This window comes from Oncorhynchus masou, chromosome 23 (genome assembly GCF_036934945.1).
Source record: "Oncorhynchus masou masou isolate Uvic2021 chromosome 23, UVic_Omas_1.1, whole genome shotgun sequence".
Taxonomy (NCBI): Eukaryota; Metazoa; Chordata; class Actinopteri; order Salmoniformes; family Salmonidae; genus Oncorhynchus; species Oncorhynchus masou.
In genome coordinates, this window is record NC_088234.1 from 10,235,099 (window position 1) to 10,256,560 (window position 21,462).

General features: G+C 47.2%; 1 protein-coding gene across 1 annotated transcript in view; it reads left to right on the forward strand.

The window, feature by feature from the left end:
* Window positions 1–21,053, forward strand: part of si:dkey-183c6.7 (urea transporter 1) — a 24,396-nt gene extending 3,343 nt beyond the window's left edge. The window contains exons 3-8 of the mRNA XM_064930737.1: window positions 1,196–1,324; window positions 2,565–2,754; window positions 8,995–9,142; window positions 17,694–17,828; window positions 20,084–20,133; window positions 20,503–21,053. Of these exons, the coding sequence (XP_064786809.1) occupies window positions 1,196–1,324; window positions 2,565–2,754; window positions 8,995–9,142; window positions 17,694–17,828; window positions 20,084–20,133; window positions 20,503–20,682 (832 nt within the window). The 3' untranslated portion in view covers window positions 20,683–21,053. The remainder of the gene's footprint in view (window positions 1–1,195; window positions 1,325–2,564; window positions 2,755–8,994; window positions 9,143–17,693; window positions 17,829–20,083; window positions 20,134–20,502) is intronic.
* The last annotated feature ends 409 nt before the right edge of the window (window positions 21,054–21,462 follow it).

The following is a 21,462-nucleotide window of genomic DNA, read 5'->3' on the forward strand; positions in this document are numbered from 1 at the left end:
AAGGTTAGGCGTTAACTCTGAATGGTTAAGGTAAGGCTTGGGATAGACTTAAAACAAAAACAACGCTCTATTGCTGGATTTGAACTTGTAACTTTTGGAATCAGAGGCAGATACTTACACCCATCTGCCACAACACACTAGCAAAACCAATACCTACTAGAAGGTAACAGCGCTCACTGTTGCCCCTAGTGGCCGGTTTCCAAAACCAGAACCTATTTGAAGGTAACAGCGCTCACTGTTGCCCCCTAGTGGCCGGTTTCCAAAACCAGAACCTATTGAAGGTACCAGCGCTCACTGTTGCCCCTAGTGGCCGGTTTCCAAAACCAGAACCTACTAGAAGGTAACAGCGCTCACTGTTGCCCCCTAGTGGCCGGTTTCCAAAACCAGAACCTACTAGAAGGTAACAGTGCTCACTGTTGCCCCCTAGTGGCCGGTTTCCAAAACCAGAACCTACTAGAAGGTAACAGTGCTCACTGTTGCCCCTAGTGGCCGGTTTCCACATCATCTCCCGACGTCCTCAGACGGACGTCGAACACTGACTTGTATCACGGCTGACCTGGCTGACTTTTCAGCCTTAACGTCAGTGTATACGTTGGTCTATACACTCTTATCTTATACTAGGGAAGTTGTGTTTCCATGGCTAGGGTTGACTGTGAGGACATGTGAAGAGCAGAATCAGCAACCTCTGCATCATCAATACAGTTGCTTTGTGAGAAACTGTGAAGGTTTACAGGAGCCATTGTTATGTAAATAAGTCACACATACACACACACACACACGCAAACACACGCACATGCACACAGAGAGAGAAACAACAAAGAGACACAAACACACACACAGAGAAATAACAGGCATATTCTTGTCAAATATCTGCCTGTATATTTATTTATTTTAATTTTAATGTATCCTTAGTTTAACTAGACATTTAATTGTTACTTACAACCTCATGCTAATCACATTAGCCTACGTTAGCTCAACCGACCCTCAGGGGACCCACCGATCCTGTAGAGGATTTAAGTAGACAAGTCAGTTACGAACAAATTCTTGTTTACAATGCGTGTGTAAGGTGTTTTGCTTTTTCTTCTCTCTCTCTCTCTGTGTGTGTGTGTGTGTGTGTGTGTGTGTGTGTGTGTGTGTGTGTGTGTGTGTGTGTGTGTGTGTGTGTGTGTGTGTGTGTGTGTGTGTGTGTTCATAGTGAGGAGGTATCCGGAGGTCTCCATGGGTTCAATGGTATGCTGGTGTCTCTGTTGATGGGGGTGTGCAGCTCTGCAGGAGACTGGTACTGGTGGCTGCTCTTGCCTGTCTTTCTGGGGGGAGCTACCAGGTGAGACACACACACACACACACACACACGCACGCACGCACACACACACACACACACACACACACACACACACACACACACACACGAAACAATGTCTTTGTTTTCATTCTCATGTATAAACATATTCAAATATGTCCTTGCAGCACACTATCACAGATTATTGTGCAATAGACACTAATTACATATTCATATATTCACAACTATTTTGTGCGTCTGTATTTTGTGTATATTTCACAATATTTTGTGATAGTATGTGCCCCCCCAGTACCCCCCCCAGTACGTTCCTCTACAGTATGTTGATAGTAACCCCCCCAGTACGTTCCTCTACAGTATGTTGATAGTAAGCCCCCCCCCCAGTACGTTCCTCTACAGTATGTTGATGGTACGCCCCCCCAGTACGCCCCCCCCCCAGTACGTTCCTCTACAGTATGTTGATAGTACGCCCCCCCAGTACGTTCCTCTACAGTATGTTGATAGTACCCCCCAGTACGTTCCTCTACAGTATGTTGATAGTACGCCCCCCAGTACGTTCCTCTACAGTATGTTGATAGTACCCCCCAGTACGTTCCTCTACAGTATGTTGATAGTCCCCCCCCAGTATGTTCCTCTACAGTATGTTGATAGTACCCCCCCAGTACGTTCCTCTACAGTATGTTGATAGCACGCCCCCCAGTACGTTCCTCTACAGTACATTGATGGTACAACCCCCCAGTACGTTCCTCTACAGTATGTTGATAGTAAGCCCCCCCAGTACGTTCCTCTACAGTATGTTGATAGTAAGCCCCCCCCAGTACGTTCCTCTACAGTACATTGATAGTAAGCCCCCCCCCAGTACGTTCCTCTACAGTATGTTGATGGTACGCCCCCCAGTACGCCCCCCCCCAGTACGTTCCTCTACAGTATGTTGATAGCACGCCCCCCCAGTACGTTCCTCTACAGTACATTGATGGTACAACCCCCCAGTAATTTCCTCTACAGTAAGTTGATGGTACGACCCCCCAGTAAGTTCCTCTACAGTAAGTTGATGGTACGACCCCCCAGTACGTTTCTCTACAGTACATTGATGGTACGACCCCCAGTAAGTTCCTCTACAGTAAGTTGATGGTACGACCCCCCAGTACGTTTCTCTACAGTACATTGATGGTACGACCCCCCCAGTAACTTCCTCTACAGTACATTGATGGTACGACCCCCCCAGTAAGTTCCTCTACAGTGGCCTGATAGTCTTTTCTCCCCGCAGTACGCTCCTCTACAGTGGCCTGGCTCCCCTGCTAGATAAGTGGGACCTACCTGTGGCTGTGTTCCCCTTCAACATGGTGATCCTGCTCTACCTGGCCTGTACTGGCTCCTCTAACCCCTACTACCCTCACCACCCTGCCACGCCACTAGGGGAGCTAGAGAGCAATGCTACCCAGCTCAGCCTCACTCAGGTAGGAGAGAGAGGAAGAGAGGAAGGAAGAGGAGTGGGCAAAACGTGGTGCTGAGGGATTAACCAACATGGGCAATATATCACGGCTCAGGGCTGTTCTTAAGCACGACGCAACGCGGAGTGCCTGGATACAGCCCTTAGCCGTAGTATATTGGCCAAATATCACAACCCCCCAAAGTGCCTTATTGCTGTTATAAACTGGTTACCAACGTAATTAGAGCAGTAAAAATAAATGATTTGTCATATCCATGGTGTGCGGTCTGATATACCACGACTGTCAGCCAATCAGCATTCAGGCTCGAAATGCCCAGTTTATGATAAACAAGTAATTGACCGATGTCGGTTCAATTACTTGAATTTCATTTAGTTCTGTTTTTTTTTGTGAGCCCTACGCACCGTTTCTCTAGAGGGAAATCAAATAATTCATGAGGGAAATCAAGTCAAGAACTATGTGGAACGCTGGGCTAAAGGGAGTTGTAGTTTTAATGAAGAAAATATTCAATCTAGTTCACTGCAGAAACGTGGTAATTCTCTACAATGACCATAATCCATTGTGCCACTTACGCCTGCTTCATTAAATTAGATACACACAGATCGCATGAGAGAGGAATGTACACAACACAAGACGAGAGGGACAGAGATAGTTTGTGAAAGTATGCCTTATCTACTTTGAAGAACTAGTCAAATGATTTTGTCAGGCAGCTCTGCAGCTAGTCTACTGTAGCTAAATAGGATGACAACAGACAGTACAGTATGGGGAGCACAGAGATAGCATTAGATGGTCTGGCAGGCTTGGTTGGCTGCTACTACCTGAGCAGAGATGGGATGATGACTTTAAGGAATGAGAAATAACAACTTGGCACTTCTGACAGCAATCTGGTCAAATGGAGTGTACTATAGGAAATAGGGTTCCGTTTGTGACTCAGTCAACAGGTGCCTTCTGGGGACGTATCCCCTGTCAATAGTCTAAAGTGTTTTGCTTTCCTCGTCTCCTCTCCTTCTTTCTTTCTGTTGTCTCCTCTCCTTATTTATTTCCTTGTCTCCTCTCTTTCTTTCTTTTCGTTGTCTCCTCTCCTTCTTTCTTTCCTCGTCTCCTCTTCTTCTTTCTTTCCATTGTCTCCTCTCCTTATTTATTTCCTCGTCTCCTCTCTTTCTTTCTTTCCATTGTCTCCTCTCCTTCTTTCTTTCCTTGTCTCCTCTCCTTCTTTCTTTCTTTCTTTCTTTCTTCCACTCTTTCTTTCTTTCTTTCTTTCCTCGTCTCCTCTCCTTCTTTATTTCTTTCCTCATCTCCTCTCCTTCTTTCTTTCTTTCTTTCTTTCTTCCTCTCTTCCTTTCTTTCTTTCCTCGTCACCCTCTCCTTCTTTCTTTCTTTCTTTCTTTCTTCCTCTCTTTCTTTCTTTCTTTCTTTCCTCGTCTCCTCTCCTTCTTTATTTCCTCGTCTACTCTCTTTCTTTCTTTCTTTCCTCGGGTCCTCTCCTTCTTTATTTCCTCGTCTCCTCTCCTTCTTTTTTCCATTGTCTCCTCTCCTTATTTATTTCCTCGTCTCCTCTCTTTCTTTCTTTTCATTGTCTCCTCTCCTTCTTACTTTCCTTGTCTCCTCTCCTTCTTTCTTTCTTTCTTTCTTCCTCTCTTTCTTTCTTTCTTTCTTTCCTCGTCTCCTCTCCTTCTTTATTTCTTTCCTCGTCTCCTCTCCTTCTTTATTTCCTCGTCTACTCTCTTTCTTTCTTTCTTTCTTTCCTCATCTCCTCTCCTTCTTTCTTTCCTCGTCTCCTCTCCTTCTTTATTTCCTCGTCTCCTCTCCTTCTTTCTTTCCTCATCTCATCTCCTTCTTTCTTTCCTCATCTCATCTCCTTCATCTGCGTTGACCTGTAAAGACAGGCTAGGTGAAAGCATTATGGAAGAAGGACTTTCAGACAGCGAGGTCTTTCAAATCCGTTTAGAAAAGGTTATAGAGATGAACTAGACAGCTAATTCCATAATTCATAATGTGACAGCATTGGCAGCACCAATGAGGGTTAACGTGCTTAAACAGGCTTTGGGTCCTCTATCCAACTCTATGAGACGAGCCACAACAAAGCAAGCTTGTTGGAGAGTTCCTATGTTGCCAGTGATGCATTAGATCACATATAAGCTGGCCTAAGGATATGTTCTTTCCGTATAAGAGTTCTCTGAACAAATCCAAAACGTAGGCTTGAATAGAGATGATTTATTTACATCATGGTGTCCATCCATGTAAGAGTAGTTTCACTACATCTCAAATGCCCCTCATCTTTCTCTGTTCTCTCTCTCTCTCTCTCTCTCTCTCTCTCTCTCTCTCTCTCTCTCTCTCTCTCTCTCTCTCTCTCTCTCTCTCTCACTCTCTCTCACTCTCTCTCACTCTCTCTCAATTCAATTCAATTTCAATTCAAGGGGCTTTATTGGCATGGGAAACATATGTAGTAGATAATATACAAAAGTGAAATAAACAGTAAACATTACACTCACGGAAGTTCCAAAATAATATAGACATTTCAAATGTCATATGTCTATATACAGTGTTGTAACGATGTGCAAATAGTGCAAATGGTTCAAAATAAATAAGCATAAATATGGGTTACACAGCCTGCCTGCCTCTCTCTCTCGCCCGTCTTTCTCTCTCTCGCCCCCTCTTTTCTTCTCTTGCCCCCTCTTTCTTTCTCTCGCCCCCTCTATTCTTCTCTTGCCAACTTCCCTTCCTTTGATCTCATCTCTCTTTTATTCAAATTCCAGTCCTCTCTCTTCCTCTCCGTCACCAACTAGGCTACATCTCCTCAGTTCTCTCTCTCTCTCCCCTGAGCTTATTCTTATTATACACACACACACACACACTCTCACACATGAAGAGAGAGAGAGAGAGAGAGAGAGAGAGAGAGAGAGAGAGAGATAACCACAGGTACCTGGGAACCTACGTTGCTCTGTCATTGATTTACATTGGGACAGAGATAGAGATAGACAGAGAGAGAGAGAAACAGAGACAAATACAGAGAGAAACAGAGACAAAGACAGACAGAAAGAGAGAGAGAGAGGGATGAGAGATGAGAGAGAGAGGGATGAGAGATGAGAGGGATGAGAGATGAGAGACGAGAGAGAGGGATGAGAGATGAGAGAGAGAAGGATGAGAGAGAGAGAGGGATGATAGATGTGAGAGAGAGAGAGGGATGAGAGACGAGAGAGAGGGATGAGAGATGAGAGAGAGATGATAGATGAGAGAGAGAGAGGGATGAGAGATGAGAGATGAGAGAGAGAGGGGTGAGAGATGAGAGACGAGAGAGAGAGGGATGAGAGATGAGAGAGAGAGGGGTGAGAGATGAGAGACGAGAGGGGTGAGAGATGGGAGATGAGAGAGAGAGGGATGAGAGATGAGAGAGAGAGAGAGGTGAGAGATGAGAGACGAGAGAGAGAGGGATGAGAGATGAGAGAGAGAGGGGTGAGAGATGAGAGACGAGAGAGAGAGGGATGAGAGATGAGAGATGAGAGAGAGAGGGATGAGAGATGAGAGAGAGAGAGGATGAGGGATGAGAGACGATAGAGAGAGGGATGAGAGATGAGCGAGAGAGAGGGGTAAGAGATGAGAGACGAGAGAGAGAGGGATGAGAGATGAGAGAGAGAGAGGGTGAGAGATGAGAGACGAGAGAGAGAGGGATGAGAGATGAGAGAGAGAGAGGGGTGAGAGATGAGAGACGAGAGAGAGGGATGAGAGATGAGAGAGGGAGAGAGGGATGAGAGATGAGCAAGAGAGGGGGATGAGAGATGAGAGACGAGAGAGAGAGGGATGAGAGATGAGAGAGGGAGAAGGGTGAGAGATGAGAGACGAGAGAGAGAGGGATGAGAGATGAGAGATGAGAGAGAGAGAGGGGGAGAGAGATGAGAGACGAGAGAGAGAGGGATGAGAGATGAGAGAGAGAGAGAGGTATGAGGGATGAGAGACGAGAGAGAGAGGGATGAGAGATGAGAGAGAGAGAGAGGTATGAGAGATGAGAGACGAGAGAGAGAGGGATGAGAGAGAGGGGTGAGAGATGAGAGACAAGAGAGAGAGGGATGAGAGATGAGAGAGAGAGGGGTGAGAGATGAGAGATGAGAGAGAGAGAGAGGGGTGAGAGATGAGAGACGAGAGAGAGAGGGATGAGAGATGAGAGAGGGATGAGATATGAGAGAGAGAGAGAGAGGGGTGAGAGATGAGAGACGAGAGAGGGGATGAGAGATGAGAGAGGATGAGATATGAGAGAGAGAGGGTGAGAGATGAGAGACGAGAGACGAGAGAGAGAGATGAGAGATGAGAGAGAGAGGGGTGAGAGATGAGAGACGAGAGAGAGGGATGAGAGATGAGAGAGAGAGGTGAGAGATGAGACGAGAGAGAGAGGGATGAGAGATGAGAGAGAGAGAGGGGTGAGAGATGAGAGACGAGAGAGAGGGATGAGAGATGAGAGAGGGAGAGAGAGAGAGGGGTGAGAGATGAGCGAGAGAGAGAGGGGTAAGAGATGAGAGACGAGAGAGAGAGGGATGAGAGATGAGAGAGAGAGAGGGGTGAGAGATGAGAGACGAGAGAGAGAGGGATGAGAGATGAGAGAGAGAGAGGGGTGAGAGATGAGAGACGAGAGAGAGGGATGAGAGATGAGAGAGGGAGAGAGGGATGAGAGATGAGCGAGAGAGGGGATGAGAGATGAGAGACGAGAGAGAGAGGGATGAGAGATGAGAGAGGGAGAAGGGTGAGAGATGAGAGACGAGAGAGAGAGGGATGAGAGATGAGAGAGAGAGAGAGAGAGGGGTGAGAGAGATGAGAGACGAGAGAGAGAGGGATGAGAGATGAGAGAGAGAGAGGTATGAGGGATGAGAGACGAGAGAGAGAGGGATGAGAGATGAGAGAGAGAGAGAGAGGTATGAGAGATGAGAGAGAGAGAGAGAGGGATGAGAGAGAGGGGTGAGAGATGAGAGACAAGAGAGAGAGGGATGAGAGATGAGAGAGAGGGGGGGTGAGAGATGAGAGATGAGAGAGAGAGAGAGGGGTGAGAGATGAGAGACGAGAGAGAGAGGGATGAGAGATGAGAGAGGGATGAGATATGAGAGAGAGAGAGAGAGGGGTGAGAGATGAGAGACGAGAGAGAGGGATGAGAGATGAGAGAGGGATGAGATATGAGAGAGAGAGAGGGGTGAGAGATGAGAGACGAGAGACGAGAGAGAGAGGGATGAGAGATGAGAGAGAGAGGGGTGAGAGATGAGAGACAAGAGAGAGAGGGATGAGAGATGAGAGACGAGAGGGGTGAGAGATGAGAGATGAGAGAGAGAGGGGTGAGAGATGAGAGACGAGAGAGAGAGGGATGAGAGACGAGAGAGAGAGGGATGAGAGATGAGAGAGAGAGAGGGGTGAGAGATGAGAGACGAGAGAGAGAGGGATGAGAGATGAGAGAGAGAGAGGGGTGAGAGATGAGAGACGAGAGAGAGAGGGATGAGAGATGAGAGAAAGAGAGGGGTGAGAGATGAGAGACGAGAGAGAGGGATGAGAGATGAGAGACGAGAGTGAGATGAGAGACGAGAGAGAGTGAGATGAGAGATGAGAGAGATGAGAGAGAGAGAGGGATGAGAGATGAGAGAGAGAGGGGTGAGAGATGAGAGAGAGAGGGATGAGAGATGAGAGAGAGAGAGAGGGATGAGAGATGAAAGACGAGAGAGAGGGGTGAGAGATGAGAGAGAGAGGGGTGAGAGATTAGAGATGAGAGAGAGTGAGATGAGAGATGAGAGAGAGAGAGGAGTGAGAGACGAGAGAGAGGGATGAGAGATGAGAGACAAGAGAGAGAGGGATGAGAGACGAGAGAGAGTGAGATGGGAGAGGTAGAGAGAGACAGAGAGAGAACTGTGCCAGCCTGCAGCAGTGATATCATTATGATCCTGTAAGTAAAGATACATCCCAGCAACAAGCAGGTGCATTTATCCCGTCACCATGGAAACCACTCACATCTCGCTATTGGGGTGTTTGTATGGGTGGTGGTGATGGGTGTGGAAATTCACTGGCATGTCCTTGGCACCAGCAATAGAACACAGAGACTGCATTCCAAATGGTGCCGTATTCCCTATATAGTGCACTACTTACAGAATGGACCCTGGTCAAAAGCAGTGCACTTCATAGGGAATAGGGTGCCCTGTTGGGAAACGGACACATTATATGTGTGTGCATCTGTTTTTAAGAGTGTGTGTGTGTGTGTGTGTTCGTGTGTGTAATTCCCTGTAGCTCCTGCAGGGGGTGCCGTTGGGTGTTGGCCAAATCTATGCCTGTGAGGACCTGGGCCCCTCTGTGTTGATCCTGGGAGCGACGCTGCTCTACTCACCTCTACTGGGCTCGCACGCCCTACTGGGCTCTGGGGCTGGCACACTCGCAGGTGAGCGGGATAACGTAGCTGTGCTGTCTGTCTCCATGCTGTTCATTCAGAGACAGGAGGTTTGATAAAGATAAAAGAAACAGTTAAAACCAACTGTCATGCTGACACACTGTGGAGTAGACTATCTCTATCTCTCTCTTTCTCTTTCTCTCTCTTATGATTAATAAGCTCCTCAGAAGGAGGGTGAGGTAGAGAGAAAGAGAGAGAGGCAACTGGACCTTTTTTGGAACACCATTATTTTTGTCTTACTGAGATTTACTGTCAAGGCCCAGGGCCCAGGTCTGTGCAGAAGATCTAGGTGCTGCTGTAGGCACTCATTGGTTAGGGACGGAAGCTCCAGATCATCAAAAAACAGTAGAAATTTGATTTAAGATTCTAGTAGGGTGAGGCCGGGTGCTGCAGACTGTTCTAGTGCCCTCGCCAATTCGTTGATATGTATGTTGAAGAGGGTGGGGCTTAAGCTGCATCCCTGTCTCCCTCCACGGCCCGTGGAAAAAAAAGTGTGCGTATTTTGCCAATTTTAACCCCACACTTGTTGTTTGTGTACATGGATTTGATAAAGTTGTATGTTTTTCCCCCAACACCACGTTCCATCCATTTGTATAGCAGACCCCTTATTGCCAAATTGAGTCAAAAGCTTATTTGTACTCAACATAGCATGAGAAGACGTTGTCTTTGATTTCTTTCTTTATTTTTTTGTCAGTTAATGTAATGTGGTCTGTAATGTAATGTACGTAGCAAATTTCTGAGAAGGGGAACAGGAAATGTCAGTTAATGTGTGCAGGGTGAATACGTGGTCTGTAATGTAATGGACGTAATGTATTATTATCTATTTATTTCTGCAAAGTGGGGGGGGGAGGAAATAGGGATGTCATGGGGTGGAGGTAGTTCAGCTGGGGAGAGGGGTAGTTCAGCATAGGGGGGAGGGGGGGGAGGGGGTAGTTCAGCTGGGGGGGAGGGGGGTAATTCAGCTGGGGGGAGGGGGGAAATAGTTCAGCTGGGAGGGTGTCAGTTCAGCAAAGGGGGAAGGAGGGGTCATAGTAGTGTCATAGCAAAGGGGGAGGGGGGAAATAGGAATGTCATAGCAAAGTAGTAGGAATCAGCAAAGGGGAAGGAGGGGGGGGTAGTGTCAGCTGGGGGGAGGGGGAGGAAGTTCAGCTGGGGGGAGGGGGGAAATAGTTCAGCTGGGGGAGGGGGGGAAATTGTCAGCTGGGGGGAGGGGGGCAAAGTAGTGTCAGCTGGGAGAAGGTAGTTCATACTGTGGAGAAGGGGGGAGGAAATAGTTCAGCTGGGGGGAGGGGGTAGTTCAGCAAAGGGGAAGGGGGGAAATAGTTCAGCAAAGGGGGGAGGGGGGAAATAGGAATAGTTCAGCTGGGAGGGGAGTAGTGTCAGCTGGGGAAGGAGGGGGGAAATAGGAATGTCAGCAAAGTGGAGAAGGAGGGGAAATAGGAATGTCATCAAAGTGGAGAAGGAGGGGAGGAAATAGGAATGTCTGGGGGGAAGGGGGGGAAATAGGAATGTCAGTGGAGAAGGAGGGGAGGAAATAGGAATGTCATAGCAAAGGGGGAGGGGGGAAATAGTTCATAGCAAAGTGGAGAAGGAGGGGAGGAAATAGTGTCAGCAAAGTGGAGGGAGGGGAGGAAATAATGTCATAGGTGGAGAAGGAGGGGAGGAAATTCAGCTGGGGGGAGGGGAGGGGTCATAGCAAAGTGGAGAAGGAGGGGAGGAAATAGGAATGTCATAGCTGGGGGGAGGGGGGAAATAGGAATGTCATAGCAAAGTGGAGAAGGAGGGGAGGAAATAGGAATGTCATAGCAAAGTGGAGAAGGAGGGGAGGAAATAGGAATGTCATAGCAAAGTGGAGAAGGAGGGGAGGAAATAGGAATGTCATAGCAAAGTGGAGAAGGAGGGGAGGAAATAGTTCAGCAAAGTGGAGAAGGAGGGGAGGAAATAGGAATGTCATAGGGGAGAAGGAGGGGAGGAAATAGGAATGTCATAGCAAAGTGGAGAAGGAGGGGAGGAAATAGTGTCAGCAAAGTGGAGAAGGAGGGGAGGAAATAGGAATGTCATAGCAAAGTGGAGAAGGAGGGGAGGAAATAGGAATGTCATAGCAAAGTAGAAGGAGGGGAGGAAATCTCAAAGTTCATACAGAGAAGTTGTCATAGCAAAGTGGAGAAGGAGGGGAGGAAATAGGAATGTCATAGCAAAGTGGAGAAGGAGGGGAGGAAATAGGAATGTCATAGCAAAGTGGAGAAGGAGGGGAGGAAATAGGAATGTCATGAAAGTGGAGAAGGAGGGGAGGAAATAGGAATGTCATGAAATGGAGAAGGAGGGGAGGAAATAGGAATGTCATAGCAAAGTGGAGAAGGAGGGGAGGAAATGGGAATGTCATAGCAAAGTGGAGAAGGAGGGGAGGAAATTGTCATACAGTGGAGAAGGAGGGGGAGGAAATAGGAATGTCATAGCAAAGTGGAGAAGGAGGGGAGGAAATAGGAATGTCATAGCAAAGTGGAGAAGGAGGGGAGGAAATAGGAATGTCATAGCAAAGTGGAGAAGGAGGGGAGGAAATAGGAATGTCATAGCAATGGAGAAGGAGGGGAGGAAATAGGAATGTCATAGTGGAGAAGGAGGGGAGGAAATAGGAATGTCATAGCAAAGTGGAGAAGGAGGGGAGGAAATAGGAATGTCATATGGAGAAGGAGGGGAGGAAATAGGAATGTCATAGCAAAGTGGAGAAGGAGGGGAGGAAATAGGAATGTCATAGCAAAGTGGAGAAGGAGGGGAGGAAATAGGAATGTCATAGCAAAGTGGAGAAGGAGGGGAGGAAATAGGAATGTCATAGCAAAGTGGAGAAGGAGGGGAGGAAATAGGAATGTCATAGCAAAGTGGAGAAGGAGGGGAGGAAATAGGAATGTCATAGCAAAGTGGAGAAGGAGGGGAGGAAATAGCAGGGAATAGCAAAGTCATAGCAAAGTGGAGAAGGAGGGGAGGAAATAGAATGTCATAGCAAAGTGGAGAAGGAGGGGAGGAAATAGGAATGTCATAGAAATAGAAGGAAGGAAATAGTCATAGCAAAGTGGAGAAGGAGGGGAGGAAATAGGAATGTCATAGCAAAGTGGAGAAGGAGGGGAGGAAATAGGAATGTCAAAAAGTGGAGAAGGAGGGAGGAAATAGGAATGTCATAGCAAAGTGGAGAAGGAGGGGAGGAAATAGGAATGTCATAGCAAAGTGGAGAAGGAGGGGAGGAAATAGGAATGTCATAGCAAAGTGGAGAAGGTGGAGAAGGAGGGGAGGAAATAGGAATGTCATAGCAAAGTGGAGAAGGAGGGGAGGAAATAGGAATGTCATAGCAAAAAGTGGAGAAGGAGGGGAGGAAATAGGAATGTCATAGCAAAGTGGAGAAGGAGGGGAGGAATGTCATAAAAGTGGAGAAGGAATGTGTCATAGCAAAGTGGAGAAGGAGGGGGAGGAAATAGGAATGTCATAGCAAAGTGGAGAAGGAGGGGAGGAAATAGGAATGTCATAGCAAAGTGGGAGAAGGAATGTCATAGGGGAGGAAATAGGAATGTCATAGCAAAGTGGAGAAGGAGGGGAGGAAATAGGAATGTCATAGCAAAGAAGGAGGGGAGGAAATGGAGAAGGTGGAGGGGGGGAGGAAATAGGAATGTCATAGCAAAGTGGAGAAGGAGGGGAGGAAATAGGAATGTCATAGAAAGTGGAGAAGGAAGGAAATAGTGTCATAGCAAAGTGGAGAAGGAGGGGAGGAAATAGGAATGTCAATGAAGGAGGGGAGGAAATAGGAATGTCATAGCAAAGTGGAGAAGGAGGGGAGGAAATAGGAATGTCATAGCAAAGTGGAGAAGGAGGGAGGAAATAGGAATGTCATAGCAAAGTGGAGAAGGAGGGGAGGAAATAGGAATGTCATAGCAAAGTGGAGAAGGAGGGGAGGAAATAGGAATGTCATAGCAAAGTGGAGAAGGAGGGGAGGAAATAGGAATGTCATAGCAAAGTGGAGAAGGAGGGGAGGAAATAGGAATGTCATAGCAAAGTGGAGAAGGAGGGGAGGAAATAGGAATGTCATGGAGAAGGAGGGGAGGAAATAGGAATGTCATAGCAAAGTGGAGAAGGAGGGGAGGAAATAGGAATGTCATAGCAAAGTGCTGTGAGTACGTATATAAATTCGATATTTTTGTATTTCATTTTCAATTAAATAGCAAAAATAAATAAAAACATGTTGTCACTTTGTCATCGTGGGGTGAGAAAAAGTATATATTTAATCCATTCTTAATGCAACATAACAAAATGTGATATAAGTCAAGGGATGGGAATAGCTTCTGAAGGCACTGTAGCCCCCAAAACATTGATCCGGCCAAACCGCTCAGTTCTGCCTCCAGACTTATGACAATTAACATCAACCTGCGTCTGGTCACTGAATCAAGTCTCTTCATCTGCCACCTACAGTGCTTGCGATATTCACCAGTATTCACCCCCCTTGGCATTTTTCCAATTTTGTCGCCTTACAACATGGAACTAAAAATAGATTTTTTGGAGGGGGGGGGTTGTAAAATTTGATCTACACAACATGCATACCTCTTTGAAGATGCTAAATATTTTTTATTGTAAAACAAACCAGAAATAAGACAAAAAAGCAGAAACCTTGAGTGTGCATAACTATTCACCCCCCAAAGTCAATACTTTTTAGAGCCACCTTTTGCAGCAATTACAGCTGCAAGAGTCTTGGGGCATGTCCCTTTAAGCTTGGCACATCTAGCCACTTGGATTTTTGCCCATTCTTCAAGGCAAAACTGCTCCAGCTCCTTCAAATTGGATGAGTTCCACTGGTGTATAGCAATCTTTAAGTCATACCACAGATTCTCAATTGGATTGAGGTCTGGGCTTTGACTAGGCCATTCGATGACATTTAGATGTTTCCCCTTAAACCACTCGAGTGTTTCTTTAGCAGTATGCTGAGGGTCATTGTCCTGCTGGATGGTGAACCTCCGTCCCAGTCTCAAATCTCTGGAGGACTGAAACAGGTTTCCCTCAAGAATTTCCTGTATTAAGCTCCATCCATCATTCCTTCTATTCTGACCAGTCTCCCAGTCCCTGCCGATGAAAAAACCTCCCCACTGCATAATGATTTACTGTGGGGATGGTAATCTCTGGGTGATGAGAGGTATTGGGTTTGCGCCAGACATAGCGTTCTCCTTTTGAGCCAAAAATCTAAATTTTAGTCTCATCTGACCAGAGTACTTTCTTCCATATGTTTGGGGAGTCTCCCATATGCCTTCTGGCGAACACCAAACATGTTTGCAAATTTTTGTCTGTGAGCAATGGCTTTTTTTTTCTGGCCACTTCTCCGTAAAGCCCAGATCTATGGAGTGTACGTCTTAAAGTGGTCTTAAAGTGGTCCTATGGACAGATACTGTCTGTCTGGTTACTTTGTTAGATATAAATAAGTCTGGATGATAGTATTGATTTGTCTGGGAGCTCTGTTGGTCTGTGTGTGTGTGTGTGTGTGTGTGTGTGTGTGTGTGTGTGTGTGTGTGTGTGTGTGTGTGTGTGTGTGTGTGTGTGTGTGTGTGTGTGTGTGTGTGTGTGTGTGTGTGTGTGTGTGTGTGTGTGTGCGTGTGTGTGTGTGTGTGTGTGTGTGTGTGTGTGTCGGGAAACGCCATTGCGTCATTGGATATCCGTAACCTACATCGATTATTTTTCCTACACTCAATCTCTGAGGTTACCATGGTTACGACCCTGAATATACATGTGTGTGTGTCTGTCTGCGTATCTGTGTGTGTGCTCATACTTATACATTTGTGTGTGCGTGTGTAGTCTATTTTATCTTTCAGTGATAAGTTATCTCCATTTCACGCCCTCTCTCTCTACAACGCATTTTTTAAGTATTCAGACCCCTTCCCCTTTTTCCACATTTTGTTACGTTACAGCCTTGTTCTAAAATGGATTCAATAATTTTTTTCCTCATCAATCTACACACAATATCCCATAATGACATCACAATACCCCATAGTGACATCACAATAACCCATAATGACAAAAGGTTTTAAGATTTTCTTATTAGATTATTATAAACAAATAACAAAAATACCTTATTTACATAAGTATTCACCCCCTTTGCTCTCAGACTCCAAATTGAGCTCAGGTGAATCCTGTTTCCATTCATCATCCTTGAGATGTTTCTACAACTTGATTGGAGTCCACCTGTGGTAAATTCAATTGATTGGACATGATTTGGAAAGGCACACACCTGTCTATATGAGGTCTCAAAGTTGACAGTGCATGTCAGAGCAAAAACCAAGCCATGAGTTCGAATGAATTGTCTGTAGAGCTCAGAGATTGTGTCGAGGCACAGATCTGCGGAAGGGTATCAAACCAATTCTGAAGCATTAAAGATCCCCAAGAACACAGTGGCCTCCATCATTCTTAAATGGAAGAAGTGTGGGACCACCAAGACTCTTCCTAGAGCTGGCCGCCCTGCCAAACAGAGCAATCGGAGGAGAAGGGCCTTGGTCAGGGAGGTGACCAACAACCCAATGGTCACTCTGACAGAACTCTAGAGTTCCTCTGTGGAGATAAGAGAACCTTCCAGAAAGACAACCATCTCTGCAGCACTCCACCAATCAGGCCTTTATGGTAGAGTGGCCAGACGGAAGCCACTCCTCAATAAAAGGCACATGACAGCCTGCTTGGAGTTTGCCAAAAGGCACGTAAAGGACTCTGACCATGGGAAACAAGATTCTCTGGTCTGATGAAACCAAGATTGAACTCTTTGGCCTGAATGTCAAGCGTCACGTCTGGAGTACACTTGGCACCATCCCTACGGTGAAGCATGGTGGTGGCACCATCCCTAGGGTGAAGCATGGTGGTGGAAGCATCATGTTGTGGAGATGTTTTTCAGCGGCAGGGACTGGGAGACTCGCCAGGATCAAGGCAACGATGAATGGGGCAAATTACAAAGAGATCCGTGATGAAAACCTGCTCCAGAGTGCTCAGGACCTCAGACTGGGCGAAGGTTCACCTTCCAACAGGACAACGACCCTAAGCACACAGCCAAGACAACACAGGAGTGGGTTCAGGACAAGAGTCTGTAATACCTACATGTTTCAAGCAGATCACCATAGTCTATGTGCCCAAGAAAGTGAAGGTTACCTGCCTAAATGGTAGCTATGAAGTGCTTTGAAAAGCTGGTCATGGCTCACATCAACACCATCATCCCAGAAACCTTAGACCCACTCCAATTCACATACTGCCCCAACAGATCCACAGATGAAGTCATCTCTATTGCACTCCACACTGCCCTTTCCCACCTGGACAAAAGGAACACCTATGTGAGAATACTGTTTATTGAATACAGCTCAGAGTTCAACACCATAGTGTCCTCAAAGCTCATCACTAAGCTAAGGACTCTGGGAGTGAACACCTCCCGCTGTAACTGGATCCTGGACTTCCTGATGGGCCGCCCCCAGGTGGTGAGGGTAGGTAACAACACATCTGCCACGCTGATCCTCAACACAGGGGCCCCTCAGGGGTACGTGCTCAGTCCCCTCCTCACCCATGCAGGACCTATATAATAGGCAGTCAGAGGAAGGCCCACAAAAGTGTCAAAGACTTCTGTCACCCAAGTCACTGTTCTCTCTGCTACATCAAGGCAAGCGGTACCGGAGAGCCAAGTCTGGGTCCAAGAGGCTCCTCAACAGGTCATAAGACTGCTGTACAGTTCATCAAATGGCCACCCAGGCTATTTACATTGACCCCCCTCTGTGTATTATCTGTGAATAGTCACTTTACCCCTACCTACATTTACAAATCGACTACTCACCTGTCCCCCCGAACATTACTGTTCTTTTATTGTCTTCATTTTTGTTGTATTTTTTTACTTTAGTTTATTTAGTAAATATTTTCTAAACTCTATTTCTTCAAATGCATTGTTGGTTAAGGGCTTGTAAAGTAATTATTTCACTGTAAGGTCTACCCCCTATTCGGCGCATGTGACAAATACCATTTGATATGATTTCATTTGATTTACTGAGATGGGAGAACCGGCCAGAAGGACAACAGTCTCTACAGGACTTCGTCAATCTGGGCTTTATGGGAGACAGATGGAAGCCTCTCCTGAGTAAAGACATGACTGCATGTGCCTGGACTTGACAAAATGGCACCTGAGTTTCAAACACGTAACTCTTTGACCAATTACAGTGTGGTGGGTTAGTTATTGACATCCATTCAAATATACTGTTACTAAGGAAATAGCTAACATGGAGAAAGAAAGATGGAGGGAGGGGGAATGAAAGGGAGAGGGAGAGACAGATAGATATGAAACCCGGGGAGGGAGATAGGGAGTGAGAGGGAGAGACAGTACAAAGGGAAGACAAGAAAATGGAGAGGAAGAAAGAGAGGGAGGGAGGGGGAACGAAGGAGAGAGGGAGAGATAATATTCCAGCAAACGTGAGTATCTATCTCCCCCTCCTGGACACGTCTGGTCTCTCAGTGCCTGTGTGACTCATATCTGACAGAATAACACTGTGTGTGTCTACAGGTCTGTCGGTGTCAGTGCGTCACGGGGCCCTGTACTCCGGGCTGTCAGGGTTTAATGGAGCTCTGGGTTGTATGGCCGTGGGAGGACTGTTCTTTACCTTCAACTGGAGGACACACCTCTTCTCTATCGCCAGTGGTGAGACATTCTTCTCCTCTTCTTTCCCCCTCTCCATCCCTCTCTCCTCTCCTCATCCCTCTCTCCTCTCCATCCCTCTCTCTCCTCTCCTCTCCTCATCCCTCTCTCCTCTCCATTCCTCTCTCCTCTCCATCCCTCTCTCCTCTCCTCATCCCTCTCTCCTCTTCATCACTCTCTCCTTTCCTCACCCTCTCTCCTCTCCATCCTTCTCTCCTCTCCTCTCCTCATTTCTCTTTCCTCTCCTCATCCCTCTCTTCTCTCCATCCCTCTCTCATTTCCTCATCCCCCACGCCTCACCTCATCCGTCATCCATCCCCATCCTCTCCTTCCCTTTCTCCTCTCCATCCTCTCCTCTCCTCATCCCCCCCTCTCCTCTCCTTTCCTCTCTCCTCTCCTCTCTCTATCCCCTCTCTCCTCTCCTCTCCCCTCCCCATCCCCCTCTCTCCTCTCTCCATCCCCCTCTCTCCATCCCCCTCTCTCCTCTCCTCTCCCCTCTCCATCCCCCTCTCTCCTCTCCTCTCTCCATCCCCCTCTCTCCTCTCCCTCTCCCCTCTCCATCCCCCTCTCTCCTCTCTCCATCCCCCTCTCTCCATCCCCCTCTCTCCCTCTCCTCCCCCTCTCCATCCCCCTCTCTCCCTCCCCTCTCTCCATCCCCCTCTCCTCTCCTCTCTCTATCCCCCTCTCTCCTCTCTCCTCTCCCCTCCCCATCCCCCCTCTCCTCTCTCCATCCCCCTCTCCTCTCCCCCTCTCCATCCCCCTCTCTCCTCTCTCTATCCCCCCTCCATCCCCCTCTCTCCTCTCTCCATCCCCCTCTCTCCATCCCCCTCTCTCCATCCCCCTCTCTCCCTCTCTATCCCCCTCTCTCCTCTCCTCTCCTCTCCCCTCTCCATCCCCCTCTCTCCTCTCTCCATCCCCCTCTCTCCATCCCCCTCTCTCCATCCCCCTCTCTCCATCCCCCTCTCTCCATCCCCCTCCCTCTCTCCATCCCCCTCTCTCCTCCCTCCCCTCTCTCCTCTCCCTCTCCATCCCCTCCATCTCTCCTCTCTCCATCCCCCTCTCTCCATCCCCCTCTCTCCATCCCCCTCTCTCCTCTCTCCATCCCCCTCTCTCCATCCCCCTCTCTCCTCTCTCCATCCCCCTCTCTCCTCTTCTCTCCTCTCTCCATCCCCCTCTCTCCATCCCCCTCTCTCCATCCCTCTCCAGTGAATACATCTGATCCTGTAAATGGGTAATCAGGAAGTCATTGTGTACCTTCATTGAATTTCATAGTTTTTGCAGAGGTCCCACACACACACACACACACACACACACACACACACACACACACACACACACACACACACACACACACACACACACACACACACACACACACACACACACACACACACACAGAGAGAGAATGTAGCGGTGAGAAGATTGTTCCTGATAGGGGTTGTAGTAAAGAGATAATCTACTCACAGCCTCGTCCAGAAGCTGGGTTTGAGTCCTCAATGGCACACTATTCCTTGAACAGAGCACGATGTAGTGAATAAGGTATACAACACTATGTAGGGAATAAGGTATACGACACTATGTAGGGAATAAGGTATTCAACACTATGTAGGGAATAAGGTATTCAACACTATGTAGGGAATAAGGTATTCAACACTATGTAGGGAATAAGGTATTCAACACTATGTAGGGAATAAGGTATTCAACACTATGTAGGGAATAAGGTATTCAACACTATGTAGGGAATAAGGTAATATGTAGGGAATAAGGTATTCAACACTATGTAGGGAATAAGGTATTCAACACTATGTAGGGAATAAGGTATTCAACACTATGTAGGGAATAAGGTATTCAACACTATGTAGGGAATAAGGTATTCAACACTATGTAGGGAATAAGGTATTCAACACTATGTAGGGAATAAGGTATTCAACACTATGTAGTGAATAAGGTATACAACACTATGTAGGGAATAAGGTATACAACACTATGTAGGGAATAAGGTATACAACACTATGTAGGGAATAAGGTATACAACACTATGTAGGGAATAAGGTATTCAACACTATGTAGTGAATAAGGTATACAACACTATGTAGTGAATAAGGTATTCAACACTATGTAGGGAATAAGGTTGCCATCATCAACATCAAAGGACAGCAGTGTGTGTGTGTGTGTGTGTGTGTGTGTGTGTGTGTGTGTGTGTGTGTGTGTGTGTGTGTGTGTAGGATGGTAGATTAACTATCTTCTCGGCCCTACAGCTTTTCTTTCTGCGTATGCTGACATCGCCCTGAGTAATCTACTGGGAACGGTGAGCCCTCAGACATACACACTATAACTCCTACAGCACTGTTTTCCTCTTAAGAGTATATGATTCCTACTTCCTCAATTTTTCCTCACTCTCCCTCTCTCTCTTTCTTTCTCTCTCACTCTCTCCCCCTCTTTCCTCACCCCCTCCTCCTCTCTCTCTCTCTCTCTCTCCCCCTTTTTCCTCACCCCTCCCCCTCTCTCTCTCTCTCTCTCCTCTCTCTCATCTCTCTCTCTCTTTCTTTCTCTCTCTCTTTCCTCACCCCCTCCTCCTCTCTCTTTCCTTCCCCCCTCTCCCTACACCACCCATCTCTCTCTCCACTTCCCCAACCCACCTTTTCCTCTCTCTCCTACCCCCCCCCCCCCCCTCCAGGTGGGCCTCCCAGCATGCAGTTGGGCGGCGACTCTGACCGCCACTCTGATGCTGCTGCTGACAGGGCGGAGCCTGTCTGCGTACCGCATCCCTACTGGTCGAGTCATGGCTCCGGAACAGAACATCCGCTGTCATAGCCAATGGGCTGCCAGAGAGACCACCGACAGCACTGACGTATAGACACATACACACAACTGCCTGAACCCATAAAATGTCCATATCAATATTGTCCACATGATGGCGCTCTGAGTCTGGCAGGTGTAAGCGAGTTTTCCGCTCGGTAGCCTTCAGATCGAAGATCAGGTTCCCCTCCCCTGATCCTAACCTTAACCATTAGAATGAAACAATATGCAAAACTGACCTAGGATCAGCATCTAGGAGCAACGTCACCCGACACTGAACCACAGGGACAAGCACATACAGAAAGGAGGAGATGTACATAGCCTTTCTGGCTTCACTGGGCCTATGAAGGGACCGATTGAAGTCAATGTCTTTGACTCAGTGTTGTAGGCTACAATAGGCTACGTGCTGATTAAAAATCACTTTCTGTGTCTCTGTCTGTCATTGTAGCCTGTGAAGGCCTGCTACTACGCTTGTCAAATAAACAATGTTTCCACTTTCCCCCCAAAGAATGTGAACCTTGAAACACGGAAGCCTGGCCCGCATACCTGAGGAAAACACTTCTCCAGGTGAGGGCAAAGGTCAGGGACTGGTTTCAAGTGTAGTCGACTACATCGGTGGTCGAGGAGTAGTTGTTATCGGGGGTTAACTGCCTTTCTCAAGGGCAGAAGAAGCACATTTTAACACCTTTGTCGGCTCAGGGATTCTAACAAACAACCTTTCTCTTACTCTTACAATTTTGACAGTTGCGTCCACATGATTTATGGCTCCTTTTCTCAAGACTCTCAAACAAACAAAAAAAAACAAAACACACAACATGCCAAACGTCACACATCTCTT